Genomic DNA, 18391 nt, shown 5'->3' with positions numbered 1-18391 from the left:
AGGTATGCTTTTCTCAATATGCTTCAACATTGCACGGGACATTGCACGTTTGTGGCAGTATTGCTCCCATGTGGCGTCCTCGTCCACTAATGCCTACATCCACTAATGCCTACGGCCTACAATAAACAAAGTCATGCACCAGTGATTTTCAGCGACACCTACTATCAGTGCATCATTTCTGCATCATTGCATTAGTTCTTATAATTTATACACCAGCAGATATTTGATGATTTTTAAGAAATTTCAAAGAGTTCATTCCTAGCATGGGTATGTTGTTTTCATTGTGTAGGATTTATTCCACACTGTTTTATTTATTTGTAGGCAAAAGTGGACTTAGGCATTAGTGGCTGGAACCCAAAACATTTCTTGGGGCTCAGTCTAATATTGTTAGCAAAGTCAATAAACTACGACCATAAATGTAATGTACAACAGGCGCAAGAAAATTTTAAAAAATTCTTACAAATACAAATGATAAGAAGTCGAATATGAATACTTATACCTGTACTTTTTAGAACAAGAAATTGACACATTGACGTATTCAGATTAAATTGATATGTTCTTTACTTATGTAAATGCAAATGATAAAAAAATAATTGACAGTGAGATACTATCGCTATTGTGCAAAGCATCCAGTCCCAATGAAAGTGAACAGCATGCCGATGTTATACAAAGCAATCATATAACATATCGCGACTGATAGTTCTAAACAATCAGGCAATCAACATAATGACGGTATCAGTGGGCACATCGTGATATTTGAAGATAAAAAATTTACACATGTCATCAGTCTGGGAAGTAATACACAGCATCTTGACAATGAACAAAAAGAAGAAGAAGAAGAATAGTTTATTCAAGTGTCACTATTTAAACAACCAACCATTTTGGCTTTTGAGACAAAATACATTTGTAATGCATATGTATGTATATCCATGTATATGCTCATGAGCAATGGAGGAGAATATGTGAAAATCAAATTCAAATTTATTCCGATAACCCTTAAGCAACGTGTCAGTATTATAGCTTGATGTATTAGAACAACACTATTTGGAAATGCCAGGTGCTACTGGTAGTGTTGGGTATGCTTACCCTTTTTGAAGATTCACTCTTTGTAATTCGACATCAAACGGATTACATCACACTCTGAGTAAACAATCTCATTTAACCCTTAATTAGTTAATTAATCTGCAGTATATTGTATCACTTAGTATTGCCTTAACGAGGAGTAATCCCTTGTCAGTTGTTGGTGAGTGATCAATTTATATCTGGAGAAAGGGATTAGCCTTACTCACAATAAATTAACATTTCACACTGCAACAGAAGAGATTATCGATCATTATGCCTTTATAAAAAAGTGAGAAAGATAAAGATTGAATGATACATAACGGGCCGTGCCTGCATTATATAGCCTGCAAGAATCGTCACTGTAAACTAATAGAGGATTAATTTCAATTTTACAGAATATTCAACTGCTAAGTATATGATAAAGTGTTGAAGTAGCATTAGATATGTTTGAGATTACAGTTTTCAATTAACTGTATAATGTAGCTTGCTGTCTTTGAGAGAGTCAGTATCTGTAGAGCTGGCTTGGTCTAATTGGTATTCAGTCCCTGGGACACAAATATTGTTTAATAGCATTGTTTTGTGAGCAGCCGGATGCGTAAATGATATGTAATATATTTCCGTATTATATTTTATAGTACTTGTTGTTTTAATATTGTAAACAACAGAGAGAAGGAAGATTTTTTTTTGAAAAACCATAACAGCATGCATATGTTCTAGGAAAAAAGGAAACTTGATAAATATTCATTTTGCTTAATTTCTACTTTGGAAAACTTATTTGGAGCTCTGAAAGCTTGACGCTGTATAATTTGGGACGCGCATGGTTGGATGCAAACTAAATGTTTAATTCTCGCAAATTAAGACACCAGCGGCGGTATAGGAGCATATATCTAATGTCATTCAATACAGAATAATACATGAAGATGTTTCAATGTTAAGATTAAATATATCTAACGATATGGAAATTAAATCTTGATAACTGTTTTTAATCTTTGATCTTTTGGGAAAATAATAGTGGAACTGGTTGAGTGACTGACGTATTCTACATTAAAAAGTGACAGATACGTGATTTACATCATTAAAATTTAAAGTGATACAGTGATACAATTATAAGTGAAGGTTGTGATTTATTTAGGAACGAAGTCAGTATTTGGGAATTTAACTTGCGCTTTCCGACATTATGCGTATTTCGAACACGATTAAGAAAATAATGTAATTCATTGATTTATATGAAATACAAATGCATCAATCCTTAATCACCCGACTTGTTGAATGTTATTTCGTGAATACACAAATTGCATAACACATTACACGTAACACATATAGCTATAATTACATGCATGACACCTACATTATCATGAAATAATAATGTTGGTCATGTTTGTTAATTTGTACATTTCGTTGTTATTGGTATCCTGGGGATGTTGTAATTATACAGGTGTTCTGATCTTATTTGACGTAGAATACATGAAAAACGATTGGTCAACAGTTTGGTGCGGTCGATGGAAAGGTGTTCAATTACTAAGAAAAGCTATTTAACTGTTTAATACTTAATACGTGTCTTAAAATATGAATTAATTCTTAAGTTATAACATTTGTGCAAATTCACCCGAACGTAGGATGTACATGGACCGATTTCAAAATAGCTAAATTGACAAATTGTTTCCCATAAACCACTGAATATAAACTCACTTAGCCTTTAGAATAGAAAGGCGAATCGTTTCTTAATATATTGTCTTTTAAGCCGATGGAAGTTTAAATCACTACAACCGAGTCCGAGGCGATAAAGGATTATGTGACAAAATCTGGTATCATGGCTTAACTGTATATAAGTCACACTGTCCAAGTTTAATAATCCTCTATATCAGATGACTATTCCAATTATTAATGGTATCAGGTAGGAATAACTTGGCAAAGCATTCTGTTCTACAACATATAGCCTGTATATTGGTTTGATTTCTATAAATGTAATTACTAACAGCAAAGATGTTTTCTATCTTGTAAAAAGGTGTAATGGCTGTGTTAGTTTCTCTATATATTTTCTCGTGGCTTGTACCCCTTATCGCCCCACAAATAGTCCGTATAGTCCGTATTGAGTGAGTGAGTTAAAATTTAACGTCTTATCGGCAATATTTCAGCGTCCGGAATGAATCTTAGTGGAAACATTCTAGGATTAATTCTTGTTCTTGGTACAATTATCCCAAATATGGGCATTATATGCTTGTTCATAACTTCTAACGATTTATGTGAAAGGAGTTATTTAACTGAGTGAGTGATTATGGTTTACGGCGGTGGACACCAGAAAGGTATCTAAGACTTCTAAGGCAATTAATCATAGGGAATTTCTTTTAACTCGTCAATATCAGAATCTGACTGAAATATTATTCCCAAAGTCATAAATATTAATTCCTTTCATTTTAAGATTAGGTTTTGCACTTGGGAAGACTTTAATTTAACGTGAAATAGAAAGCTTCTGTTTTCTCTGGATTCAATTTTACTTACTTTCATCCATTTGGTAATTTTCTCCAATTCAGCATTAATATTTTACGCAGTAGTATTTGGAATTGTCCCTTTGGGGAATTGTCTGGACCCCACCGCAAACACAGTAAACAGAAATTCCATTGTGAATAATATGTACATAGTTTGTTGGCTCGACATGCAAGACTCAAAAATTTTAGTTATAATGTAAAACTTATAGTAATATTAAATTATATTTAAAACAAATAATTAATGTATTTTACATGGGAGACGAAGCGACACACATTGTATTTTATAATAATGCACAATTTTGAATGCTTTAAACCTGTTGCATTAAACAAATACTGGATTTGATGTAGTCATATAGTGAATCAATATGTGTCTAGTCTTCCAAATGTTCTATTGCGAACACATATAGTGTCAGTGCTCATGATCGCCATATCTATGAATGAATAAAAATATCATCATTAATAAACTCACCTGAGCTCGCTATGTGTTCTCAAGACAAATCGCTGTTAGGCATCCTGCACGGCTTCGTTCACGTTCACCCTCAAATGTACCATAGAAATCTGCGATTGTGCGTGTTCAATGTTCGAATGCATTTTGGCGACAGGCGTTCGTTTATTTATTAAAATTCCACTAATTCATTAATCACATTGAGTTGCTCGCCTCTTCTCCAGTTGCTCACACTCTCAACTGATGTAGCTGCCTTGATTAACTGGAGTCCGGATGTACCTAATTACAAACTCTGTTCTAATTATGCTAATCGTGGAAGTGCATTATACTGGATGACAAACTTAGTAATCCTTTCACACTAATGATCCTTGTTTACAATGAACGAATGCCAATTGACTAAACAAACATCCTTAAGTAGAAGTATCACAATGGACGGTGTGTACAACTGTTTGACAAACAATATCAACTAATATTTCATATTTAGAATCACCATTACATGAAATCACAGAAACATATATATTAAATTTTACTTTGAAAACTCCAGAACTAATGTCGTGAACGTAATATAATAGGAATTTATTCCAACGATGTGTTTCCTATATATGTTTCCTTGTACAATTTTAAATTCATGGATTTTTTATCTATTATTTTGCAATGATCGTGACAATCGCTAAAAGGCTACTCTCTTGCTATTCCGTTTAGTGGTTATTCTAGTTTAGACAGTGACAGCCTCTCGTTATACAACCAGTGCTTTTCTAACCCCGATTTATTTAAGACAGCGTCTGTCATTCGCTATACAAACAGTGTTTTTTCTAACCCCGATTTAGTTAAGACAGCGGCAGCCTTTCCCCATACAAACAGTGCTTTTCTAACCCCGACCTAGCTAAGACAGCGGCAGCCTTTCATTATACAAACAGTGCTTTTCTATCCCCAATTAAGTTTATACAGCAGCAGCCTTTCGTTAAACAAACAGTGCTTTTCTAACTCCGACCTAATTAAAACAGCAGCAGCCTTTCGTTATACAAACAGTGCTTTTTCAAACCACAATCTAATTAAGACAGCGGTATTATTTACATTATCTGTTACTAAAATCTGCACAAATGTTCTATTTCTTATGTAAAATGCTGTCAACATAAAGAAATAAAACTTATTTCATAACACTCCAAATATAGTTGCCATAATGAAATAGTATTAACGTGTTATTGTCACGTGCAAAAATACTGTTCGGTAACATTAGTTTCAAACCCCAAGAAAACCTCTTACGAGTTCAAAAAATTCAATGAAGCAGTGGTAAAATCTATCCATATATATACAAAATTGTATAGTTTTGGAAATACCAACTATACAAAATTGTATATTTTTGAAATACCAAATATACAAAATTATTTTTTCTTGTGGTCATTCCGCTGAAGACTCCTATAAGGAGAAAAGTGTGAAGGCAATATGCAGTGTAAATCTAACTGCAACTGCTTCAAGATTTGTGTTAAGCGGAACGGAACTTTGAACAACGCGCCGCCGCACCAAAATAGAAGCACCTCCAGTAGCTTTCTCGCCCGGAGGAGAGAAGGAATGATAGGAACTATACTGCCTCAAATCACATTTATCTGTATGTTTGAGGTACGTCTCTTGTAAACAAATTGCTGATGGAATTAAATCTGTTGTTAATAACTGTAGTACATTAAAATTGTGCCTAAGTGCTCTGCAATTCCATAGAAGTATATTTAAATGGTTCAAGATGGTTCTATAGGAGATCGCTCTTTTGAACGTGAAGAGGAGTCACTACTGTTGGAAGATGGAGTAACATCCATCTCGTGAGGGTCAAAGAAATTATGAACATCTACAGATGTTTTCAGTTTTTTCTTTTGTTTCTTGGGCATTTCAGTTGATACATACTTGCTGGTACTTCAGGAGTTGGTTTAGATGGGGCCATAGCCTGAGTCACAACCTGAGATACTGAAGAGATGCCACATGATTGAGTATCTGAATTATTTGTCTGACTCTCAGATGTTGTAACCATAGGCACAGGGTGTTCAGAGTGTGCAGTCAGTGAAAGTCAGTTTGACATTCTATAGATCTTGTGGTAGAAAGTCGAGGGACAGCAGCAGCATAGGTTTGTGCAGATGGAGGTGACCGACTGGCAAAGACTTTTTTAGCCTCCTGAAAAGAAATGTTGTTTTGACATTCGACTGTTAATATATCTTTTTCATGATTTCAAAGAGGACATGATTTTGAAGACGCAACATATTTATCCATACAATTAGCACAGTTGGGGTCAGCTGTACAATCTGAGGCGTCATGATTTCCACCACAACGGTGAAAAACAATCGGCCGATCGCATGACTTGGAGCCGTGTCCAAACTTCTGACACTTGTAACATCGGAGTGGATTGGGGACATACACTTCCACTCCGATGTTAAAATAACCTGCCTTTATAGATTGGGGTATGGTCGAAAGTGAAAAAGTGAACAAATATGTATTTGTTTGGACAATGTTTTCTCCATCATTTCTTGTAAAACGTTTCACTGAAATCGAAGTCACAGGTTGATCTTTGATTTCATCAAGAGTTTCCTCTTCTGTCAATTCTGTCAGACAACGGACTCTGTCGACTTGAGTTTAGCATTCTGTGCGCAAAGACAGCAGCTTCAGTATTTGCAAAAGTAGTACATTTCAAAAGATTAACACCTTGCTGTCTCCGTGCACGCTCTACCAAACCAGAACCACTCCGGATCCGTGAAACATTCTTGACTTCACCACAAATACCTGCACTGGATTTAGATATGACAAATTGATTTATTCTTTATTAAGACCATCAGAACTCAGAGGTCGAAAGTACCAGATTGGTCCATGAGCCACCGCCTACTGGCAAAGGACTCTAGGCAAAAGTGAAACTCACATAATCAAGGTTATAAAATATCCTGATCAAAATTAGTTTGATATATTTCGAACTTATTCCATTCAATTATTCCATGCACTGGGCATGGCGTGACCAGCCGATTGATAGGAACGGGCCAATTCTACCACTCGTCTAGGTGAAGTAAGGGTCGAAGTGTTGGGCAAAAGGAACACCTTCCAGGCTCCAGTGCCCTCAACCATCAGAATCCCGTCCTCCCCCGACACAGAGGCGCAAACAGGTTGCCAAATTTAGTAGCCTCGTACAACAAGCAATGGGGTGCTGAGGACACATTCTACCCCGAGTCCACACGGGGGAAGAGCGATAAGCGTTACCTAGCACTCGCCACGTGAAGGTTGCTCTTCAGGAGTGCCAGATTGCTCAGACGCCTATCAGTACGACGTCGTTGACTGTTGTCTTCATTTGTTTGTTAGATTGCTCGGACGCCTATTAGTACAGCTTCGTGAACTGTTGTCTTCATTTGTTTGTTAGATTGCTCGGACGCCTATAAGTACGGCGTCGTGGACGGTCTCTATACCGTGACTCCAGGAGGTGGAGATGCAACTGTCAAGGTGTACTGTGACATGAAGACACCAGGCGGGGGCTGGTTGGTAAGTACAGGTCCACACACTACATGAATTCTGATCATTTACAGGTGTAAATACCAGTATTTGTTCACTGTAACATGGACGAATGGTGCGGTGAAATAGGGGTTAACGTCGCGTTCAAGATTATTGCACTTACATAACGAAGTACATGCACGCTGTGTGGCTGTGGTTGTTTGTACTGGTCTGGACTAATGCCGAATTTATAGCGTTATTTTGCAACACATTTTGCAGTATGTTGTCACTCCGTATTATTTCAACTTAAGCAGTGTTTGAAGCGTTAGAACAATGCTCAACTCCCGCATATTGTTGCTGTTTGTTTCACCTGCATGTCATCTGCAGCTAGAGATTGAGTTGTGGATTCATCTGTCTGTTGCGTGTGTTGCAGCAAGGTGTTTAGTGATGGGTTCACCTGTATGTCACGTGTAGCTAGGTGTTTAGTGATCAGACCACCTGTTTGTCACATGACACCGGCTGCTTAGTAATAAGTCCATATGTAGCTGTATATTGCTACATTACAGCAGGGTATGAGAAGTAGGTTCCTCTCATGCACAGATAAGAAATCTAGAATTTGCCATTGCTACACATGTTTGTATTGTCAAGACGTTTAATGGTAACAAATCTTTTTCTGCAGGTAATTCAGAGGCGAATGGATGGGTCGGTGGATTTTAAGAGAACCTGGGACGAGTATAAAGAAGGATTCGGCTATTTGGGGACTGAATTTTGGCTAGGTATGATACAGACCAGAGAGTATATATAACATTATATGTGACCCACCAGGAGAAAAAGGACTTTATGGGTTCTGGGATACAATTGTGCTTTGACGTCAGTTTGTATCACTATGTATCTGTGTAATAACAATGAATGAAAGCTTGTGAATTGTAGTAAATGCTGAATTTTAAAATAGAATGAAAAGTCAAATGTGATTTCTTTACCAATGAAGTCCCTTATCTGATGGTTTGTAACATTCATGTATGTTATCATTGTACTTGTTCCCAGTTTTTCCCAGTGACTTCCAGACTATCCGCCAATGGGGACGTAACTATAGTGTATATTGTAGAATTGATATTAAACAAAAAGTACTAAAATATCCCAGGATCAGTCTTTCTTCTGAATAACAGTCAAACTTGCCTTTTCCCTGTGCATATTAAATATCGGTCGAACAAATGTGTTTATACAGCTGCTTACAATATCTCTTACTAATGCCTCCGTGACACGACGGTTCACTGGTTAAGAGGTGACCTTTCCATGTCATTACTTGCTAATCACGTGTATTAAATACTGAAAGGGACATTGTTGCGTTCTTGTCAAATTAACTACACATGACAAAAGTGCGAGAGCGCGAGAAGACAAAACGTCACATTCTCGCGTTCTCACGATTTCGTATTATATGGCCAGATTTGGAAAGTCGAGATTGTGGTATTTTACATCATGTCCAAATGCCGCATTCTCATGTTCTCATTCTTTTACAAAAAAGTACTATGTACAAAAAACACGACAATACGAGATCGCGAGCTTTGGCCAAATCGCGCGTTTTCCCGCTGTTGAATTCTCGAATTATTTGCATATTAGCTTGCTTGCAAAGGTCAGGATCGCTAGAAAACGAGTACGCGAGAATGTCCGTAACTGTATTCCATACAGATAATGTATTTGTGTCTTTGTTTAGTGTCTCATATTGGCACAGTCAGATGCGACTTTAAAACTAGTGTCAGGTGACAGTGTGTATTATAATATCAAATTCACTTAGAGGGGTTGGTATTCCAGTGAAGTCAGTGAGGTCATCATTCTGGCCGTCGGGAAAGGAACTGTAACAGTATCAGCCAGTTCCGAGAAGTTATGTCCGTCTGTCGATTAGGATATCCTTTACATTATCACTTTGAGATAATATGTCCTTAAAAACTTGACAAAGACCATGTGATAAGACCCGCGAACCTCATCATTTTGAGGAGGCATGTGCAGTCTAGTCATCTAAGCCGTTCTGATTACTTGTGATCGTGGGTTCGAATCCCGGTTCGTCCTGATTATGCTTCTAGGATTGTCAGCACCAAACTCGTCCTCTTGGGTTTCACCAAATTGGTAAACGTCTCACGCCAGTCTTTCGTGACACACCGTGGGATCACTGAAACAATGTTCAAACGAAACTCCCTCATCCGCTCATCACTCAGAGATATATCCACTACATGTACCTCCGTGATCAAGATTTTGTTTTAGCACCTCCGGACATTTTGAAACGTCTAGGAATCAATATTCGTACGTGGTGATAAACCCACCCCTTGATACTATTTATTAAGAATGGCAAATATATCTGTTTAAATCCGATTCACATTATCTCTGTGTTTAAGGCAATGATTACATCCATTGGCTAACGTCTCAGAAAGACTACAAGCTTCGTATCGACCTAGCAGACTTTGAAGACAATACCTGTGTGTCCACCTATGACCAATTCGCTCTAGCCGACGAGGATGGATTATACATGCTGTCCACCAGTGGCTACACGGGAGAGTGTCGTGAGTATTTTCCGGTTGGCCTTTACCACTCCGTGCCCGATGTATTGCATGTGTTTCTCCCTTCTTTCACGATGGTTAACTCCGTACTTTCGGTTAATAACAATACATTCTCTTGAAAGTACCAACCACAATATTTACTCAAAAAAGATTAAGGGGCACCGGTATTGTTCCTGAATTGAGAAAAGCAGTCAACATTTGTTGTACCAATAAATTATTTATTATCAATGCCTTGGGATGTATTTGAAGCCATTGACATTTCTTGTCCTAGAAATCTTCAGCGATTAAAAGTACTGCAAATCATTCGACAGTTTGAGTCCCTTTCATTGTCAATAACCAGCTGGTGATCAGGCAATATAGACTTTGTATAATTTTTGAGACTTTACCATGATTGACGAAACTTGTGGTTACTGGTAACACGTCTGTAATTGAGTTTTGGGAAAAGACATAAGTCAAAGAGTGCGAGGTCAGGGGAGTAAGTGATACGGTAAGGTAATTCAAAGCCACTGTAAATTATGACGTGTACACAGCGCATTGGCCTGAAGCAGTAGCACAGCTGATCGGAACTTTTCTAGGCGTTTTTCTTTGATAGCTTCTCTCGGCGGATGTAGTTCTGTGGTGTAGCATTGTCCATTGAAAGTCAATCATGAATATCCTCAAATGTCCAGATAACCTAATCCATGACATACCAACTGACGTCACCCGATTGAACTTCTTTTGTAGGGGTTGAGACAAATATTTTCACTTCTCCTCGGATGTTTTGATCAAAGGGACATATCCAGGTCTCGTCTTTTAAATATGACTAGGATTATGGGGATAATTGCTCACAAAGGTCCTCGTATATTTCCACTCGGCTCAATTTCTGATTTGGTGTCAAACTTCTGAGTACACATGTTGCACACAACCTGCTCATATGGAGTGTTAGTTGCGATCAACTGTACTGACCCAATATTGATTCCAATAGCAATAGTGATCTTAAGGGTGATTAGAGTTTTAGTCCATCAACAATTCTTTTGGCACAAGTTTTTTTATGAATTAAATCACATGAAGAAATAAATTTGACATTTAAGTTGGCCTTAGGTGAATTGTGAACCGTGACTTACCAAGAAATGTTACTTCAGGAATGTCACAGGTAACATGATTTGATAAACCTTTTTTCTTCACTATTATAAATGAATTTGGTGATCAGTTATGTGACTCTGACAAGTGGGGTAACCGCTAGCAGTTGGTTAAATGATCGCCAACAATGTCAAAATGTCTATCACTCAATGTTATATGTTCACGAGATGATATTCTTCAGATACGTTTCGAAACCTCACATTACACAAAGCAATATCTATGAGGCCACGAAAGTTTCGATTTACCCATGAACTGATATGGATATGTATAGCAGCTCAAACACATTATGTCTTTTTTGACAGAGGACAGTTTCTCATATGGAAACGGTCGCAATTTTACAACCCTTGACCGAGACAACGACGCCCACTCGTCAAACTGTGGCGCTCTCTACCCTAGTGGCTGGTGGTATGGATCGTGTCACTCCTCTCAGCTCAACGGCCAATACAACAACACGAACTACGCATCCGGAGTGTGCTGGTCCAAGTGGAAGGGATATTATTACTCTCTTCGATTCTCGGAAATGAAAATTCAACCTGCGTAAACCTCTGACGGAAATGTATACTACTCAATGGGGACAGGCGTTCTACCGTAAACTGGTGTGTTATGCACGACAGAGTGTGAAGGCCAATTTGTGGACTGTGCTAGAAGGAACACATTCTTACACAACAATGCAGAGTGTGCATAATTAAGACTGCACAAAACTACAGCACTGAACTTAAATTATCAGACAGGTCACAGTGATGTGAACAATATTTATTTGCAAAAACAAATGCTGGATTGGTCAACATGCAAAATTAGTTTTCAAAGACATGTTCAGTGCACATATGTATAATGTTTAGAACATATGTAAGTACAACGCACTTCCTGGGAACGATCGAATGTATAAATGTTTTAACTGTTGATTCTTGTACAGGCATATCAATATTTGGTCACTCATCCGTCAAATTTCGTAGTGTCCACAAGTCTACCATAACACATGTTGAAGCTTTAATGAGGATTTCAATGTTGTAACCTTGATCAAACAACTTCAGAGCAAGAGTCGCATTGCATTCTTAGTCTGCCGTCTTGGTGTTATCGTTTGATGATTAGTTCCTATAGTTTTAAAAAAAGGAAGGGCTACTCACGTTTATTTTATGATGAAGATTAGGCCAGGGGTCGACGTCGGATTAATTTCATATTTTAAAGTACATAGTATCAGAAGGATATTGTTCTGAAGGCGACATTTCAAACTTCGTAAATAATCTATCATTGAGATCACAGTTGTAATAACATCATTGAGATCACAGTTGTAATAATATCATTGATATGGGTTCCCCACTGACCATTACACTGCAAAATTTATCCAAGATGTTTATGAGCAAAAACTGATTCAATCCTGATGTCATCCATGAAGATATTTGGCATTTGAGTTTTATTTCTAAAAAAGAAAATGGTAATGTTCGGTTAGGATCAAAATGATCTACATACGCTTTTGCCCATGTTGATAACGATTCTATGTCGCTATTTAGAAAAGTGCTTGATGATTCCGGGACATTAATATATATATATATTATCAGCAAATAATGGAATTTTCCACTATATCATTTATGATTACTAAAAATAACAGAGGTCCTAAAGCCGAACCTGGTGGCAGTCCCGCAAGCTCTGGTCTCAATAGTCCTTTGTTACAGTACATTGTTCTTCATTTGACAAACCTTCTACCCTTTTCAAATGCGGTCATGCGTCGTACTAAGACGAAATTTATGTACAGCACATTTGTATAGCTCTATCAAAGGCGTGTGTGGTTAAGCTTTCATCAACGTCATTAAGTGCGCTATTGTGTCGAAGAATGTTCTAGTCCATCACTTGATTGTCTGGTTTGTTTACATGTCGCCGTCTCACGACAGGGGAACTGCTGTGCGGCGTCCCCCAGCAAAGTTTAACGCTTACTTGTATGCATATTGTGAGAGTGGAGGGTGGTACCGGTAGCCCAGAGTATGCTCATATTATTGTTTTCGCAAACACCTTGTGTCACCATTGCCTTACAGTGGCCAATTCATGTAATTTCACTGCTGTTGTGTCTTTTGCGCCGAGTGGAATTTGTTTGGGTGGTTAATCCAGACTGGTTATTCTCTGGCGTTGACGTTTTATATTTTACCTAGGTCACAAAGGATTGCTCAGTGTTTATACCTACATCCAGAGATTTTCAAAATGTAAAGCACAAGGTGGTATGCCATTTAATGTATATACCAAACTTTATGATACAATGATATGGTCGGTGCTGAGCTACGGAGCAGCAGAGTATTCAGCAGTAAACGCTCTACACCACAGAGCTATACGTTTCTTTTTGGGACTCGGAAAGTGTGCCCCAAATGTAGCAGTAAATGGTGAAAGTGGCTGGGTACCTCCAATAGTGAGACAGTGGGCAGCTGTGTGTAGACACTGGGCCAGAATGTGTAACACATCACAGAGGCGTTTAAACAATAGAATATTCAAGGGCCAGTGACAATGTCAGACCTCGATACTATGAAAACAGCGATTTTGGAGAAAATGCGTGAATTTAGATCTTCTATAGAGGGGTCTGTGAATGGGCTTAAATCTCAACTAGATCAGGTCGGCGTCAAATGCTCTAACTTGGAACAGCAGTTAAGAGTATCCAAACTGACGTCAATTGCCTTAAGCATAAGCAGGAAATCATGTATAGTGATATAGATGCCTTACATGAGAAAACTGAAATGTTAGATCGTGGTCTTGGTGCTGTTGAAAATAGTGTGAACAGGCTTGATGCCTTTAGTAGGCGGGACAACGTTGTGTTCTACGGGATACAGGAGTCAAGTAAGGAAGATTATGACACCTCTAAAGAAGCTGTGATCACAACACTCAATAGCCACGCGAAGGAGAAGACCTGGAAGAAGGAAGACATTTTAAGGGCGCATCGCATTGGACCAAAATGATCGGATGGTCAAGACAGCCCACGCCCATTAATCGCTAAGTTTTCCTTTACAGAGGACAAAATATTAGCTCTTCAGTCACGAAAAAATCTACAAAATGCAAACATTGGTATTGCCAATGATCTCACGAAGCGACAGCGCGAAAATATTTCTAAGATGAGAGAAAAGGGGTTAATTGCATACCTCAAAATAGAACGAAATTCACCAAGCCTTTGGAACAGGATCAAGCGAGAGGTCGGGAAACTAGGCAGCGACGTCAACAGACATCTACACAACAGGACACCTATGCAGAAAGGACAGCACGGAAAACAGCTTCACAGGAAGAGGACAACAGTGACAGGACTCAGTTTACCCATAGAGATTCTAAGAGTGTTTCACGATCGAGCACTAAGAGAAGTTGAGGGTGTGGCCAGGGCCCTGGATCTGGTTACAATGGTGATAAGTGTTGCTCAATTTTGTCATGGAACATTGGAGGTCTTCGTAAGAAGTTAGAGGACAATGAATTCATTGAATATATTAGAAGCTTTGATATTGTTATTTTACCAGAAACTTTCCTTGATAAAACTGTTGATGCTCCTGAACTAAATGATTATGATATTTACTTTGCCAAAGCTCATAAAATTGCAAATTACGGTAGACTGTCAGGTGGGGTATGTATGTATGTGAAGAAAGCTTTATCTTCTTATTGCGTTCAATACCCCTTGTCTTTTGATAATGCCATTTGCATAAAATTATCTAAATGCCTATTCGGTTGTGATAAAGATATTCTTTTATTTGGAATGTACATACCGCCATATGGATCAAACTACTATGATACCTCAGGAAAAAGAACAAGTTTTGAACAACAGGAACAGTGGTTGATTGAACATTCATCTGAACTGTTAGATTTTTACGTACCGGTATGTGGTGATTTAAATGAACGTACTGGTAATAACAATAATCACCCTGAGCCGGGTAATGATGAGGAAACAAGTGTATTCCCCGAGGAGGAACCTGTGCATGTCGTGGAGAGATCTTCAACGGATACATTTATGAATAGATTTGGTAAAATGTTGTTAGATTTTTGTTTTGCATTCAACATTTATGTCTTAAATGGGAGGTTCAAGGGGGATGAGCAGGGGGAATTTACTTATGTATCTGACCAAGGTTGTAGTGTTGTTGATTATTTTATTGCCTCTCCTGCTCTTTTTGAATACTTCACTCGCTTCACAGTCGAACAGAGGCTAGATTCAAAACATATGCCCTTGTTGCTATATTTTAACAGGCCACCCATTAGTAAGGTAGAAGTAGATGATTCAACAGAATGTAGATCATCCAAATACCAGTGGAATGTGGATAATGTCAATACATTTGTTGACAACCTTAAATCGATCTATTTTGCAACTTCTGCTAATCTCATGGCTAGCGTTAATGTCAACATCAATTCAGCTCTTGATATGTTTGTTTCCACTTTGCTAGATGCTGCAAGTTGTATGAAAAAAACAGTTTACCATAAAAATGTTAGAAATGGATTTTACAGTTATGAGTGTAGGATAGCTAAGCATAAAGCTAAGAAATATCTTAGACTATTTCGGAGATATTAATCAAACTTATTCAGAAGACAATACTGTACTTTATGGAATAGATATAAATTTGTCTGCCAAAAGTCAACATTTTTAGCAATGTGTTCAATGCTGATATCTTATGTGATCAGAATGTCTCCTCATCGAATGTAGACAACGAAGTAAATTTAGAACCCAACTTTGCTAATGTGGTAAACAATGTGGAAGAGTATATATTGGACTCCACTATAACCGATGAAGAGATACATAATGCTATATCTCATTTGAAAGATGGCAAAGCTTCAGGTATAGATGATGTGGTAATTGAAATGTTAAAAGTCTCTGATGTCATGCCCTTTTTGAATGTGTTATTTAATAGAATATTTGAGTCTGGTGTTTTTCCTGATGTTTGATCAAAAGCTATTATCATTCCTGTTCATAAAAAAGGAGAGAAAAGTAATCCTGATAACTATCGCGGTATTTCACTTTTCAGTGTTATAGGTAAAGTTTACACGTCTGTTTTAAGTAAACGACTAACTATATGGGCAAACATCAAGAACAGAATACCAGAAACACAGGCCGGTTTCAGAAAGGGTTATGCAACCACTGACCACATATTTACTCTGTATGCTATTATTCAGAAATGTTTATGTAAAAAGAAATCAAAACTTTATGCTGCATTTGTAGATTTTGAAAGGCTTTTGATTTTGTTAACCGTGATAAGTTGTTGAATCTCTTAATGTCTTATGGTATAAGTAGTAAAATGTTAAAAGCTTTAAGAAGTTTATATAAAAGTGTTAAATCGTGTGTAAAATGTGATCTAGGTTTCACAGATTATTTTGACTGCCCTACTGGTCTACGACAAGGATGTATTTTGAGTCCATTACTGTTTTCACTTTTCATAAGCGAATTATCAAATGAAGTTATTTCTAGTGGAAAGCATAATGTACAGTTATTCCCTGATTTAATAGAGATACTGTTATTGTTGTTTGCCGACGATGTTATTTTAACATCAGATAGTGTCACGGGGCTATAGACTCAGTTGAATATTCTAGAAACCCACACAGAAAAATGGAATTTAACGGTAAATCTGGGAAAAACAAAAGTTGTTGGATTCAGACGAGGTGGGGTGCTTTCAAAAAATGATATTTGATATTATAGGAGGGGGGGGGGGAGGTTGAGGTAGTGTCAAGCTACAAATATCTTGGTTTACCTCTTTATTCATCAGGAAAATTCAGTAATAGCATATCTGATCTAGCACTAAGTGCAAAAAGAGCTTTGATCGAATTGATTGCAACTTTAAGTAAAATTGATCTTATTTCAAAGTCAGTGTTTTTTAAGATATTCGATTCGCAAATACAACCTAGATTTTTATATGGCTCTGAAGTGTGGGGATTTCAGCAATATGACAAATTGGAAAAAGTTCATCTATTAGCCTGTAAGAACTTCTTTTTTCCCATGGCTTTGGTTTTGGATGGATATCGCAAACAGTTGGGAACCAGCTTTCATTTCTACGACTTTTGAAGGATACTTGTATAAACATCTTTTACCAAAACTGGAGATCAGTCTTACACTCTAGTTCAATATATCATTTATATGCAGAGTTTAAAAGTCTTTTAGAACCTGAAAAATATCTTTCAGTTTTGTAATGAAAGAAAATTTAGAATCATAATTGTAAGATTTAGAGCAGGTCTTTTAAAATTGAAGAATAATGAAGGCAAATATCTGTCGATAGAAAAGTCTTTTCGAAAATGTCCAGTCTGCAATAATGGTATAGAGGATGAATTTCATTTTTTACTCATTTGTTCAAGTTATAATGATCTCAGAAAATAATACTTAACGGCAAAACTTTGTCGATATCCTAGCTTGAACCATTTCAAATCTATAATGTGTAATAACAATGAAGCAGTCTTTAGCAGTTTATCACGTTTCCTATATATTACGCTTATGCAAAAAGAACAAGTAGTACAATTCAATTATGACATAAGTCATGTGTCACGTTACTTTACCGTTGCATCTGTGAACAATTGGTATATTGTGAACTGTAATTGTATATGGGCCCGAGGCCTTCATGCAAATAAAAGTTCTTCTTCTCCTTCTTCTTCTAATAGAATATTCAGGTGGACGGAACAGTGTAAAAGGGAAAGTTGGAACTTCAGGGTAACATCCCGTCTACGTAACATGGACCTAGGTCACTTTTGTAATGTAGAGATGCCTATTGAAACCAGGCTATTTGTAAAAACAGTGAAGACATCAGTCTTTGAAGAATATATAACAAAATGGAAAAATCTGCTTTTAAAAGATACATCTGCACGAAACCACGAAAGGAATAAATTGAGAATTTATAAACAATACAAAATAAAGTATTCCTCAGAACAATATCTAAAATACCCACTCTCCCGTGGCCACAGAAGTGCCTAATGTCAAGTTCCGTTGTTGGGTTGCTCCTTTACGTGTAGAAACGGGGCGCTACGAAAATATACCTTTTAGTCAACGTTATTGTTTTAACTGTACAGATAAAGTCGAAGACGAAATACATGTTCTTTTATTTTGCCCCTTATACAAAGATGTCAGAGATTTACTTTATAAACAGTGCATTCGTACTGTTCAGGATTTTATAAGTAAACAACCCAGTGGGCAGTTTTTATGTATTTTATCCAGCCCGGACCTTAGCTTTTATTCTTCCAAAGCCTGCCATGATATTTTAAGAAAGAGACGCCAGCTTTTACATAAATAGTGTTTTATGTGTGTACATATGTGTTTTAATGTATTGCATTGTTGTATATATTTACTTAAGTTTTAAAGTGTC

The 18391-nt window shown here is 37.2% G+C and overlaps 1 protein-coding gene across 1 annotated transcript in view; it reads left to right on the top strand.

Annotated features, from left to right (window-relative positions):
• LOC124129060 (microfibril-associated glycoprotein 4-like) overlaps window positions 1-17680 on the top strand; it is a 36418-nt gene extending 18738 nt beyond the window's left edge. Inside the window, exons 3-6 of the mRNA XM_048402808.1 lie at window positions 7376-7494; window positions 8123-8219; window positions 9831-9995; window positions 11414-17680. Coding sequence (XP_048258765.1) covers window positions 7376-7494; window positions 8123-8219; window positions 9831-9995; window positions 11414-11652 — 620 coding nt within the window. The 3' untranslated portion in view covers window positions 11653-17680. The remainder of the gene's footprint in view (window positions 1-7375; window positions 7495-8122; window positions 8220-9830; window positions 9996-11413) is intronic.
• Window positions 17681-18391: the final 711 nt, after the last annotated feature.

This window comes from Haliotis rufescens, unplaced genomic scaffold (genome assembly GCF_023055435.1).
Source record: "Haliotis rufescens isolate VD_foot unplaced genomic scaffold, xgHalRufe1.0.p SCAF_29, whole genome shotgun sequence".
Lineage (NCBI taxonomy): Eukaryota > Metazoa > Mollusca > Gastropoda > Lepetellida > Haliotidae > Haliotis > Haliotis rufescens.
Note: the sequence above shows the minus strand (reverse complement) of the source record. Positions and strands in the feature narration are given on the sequence as shown.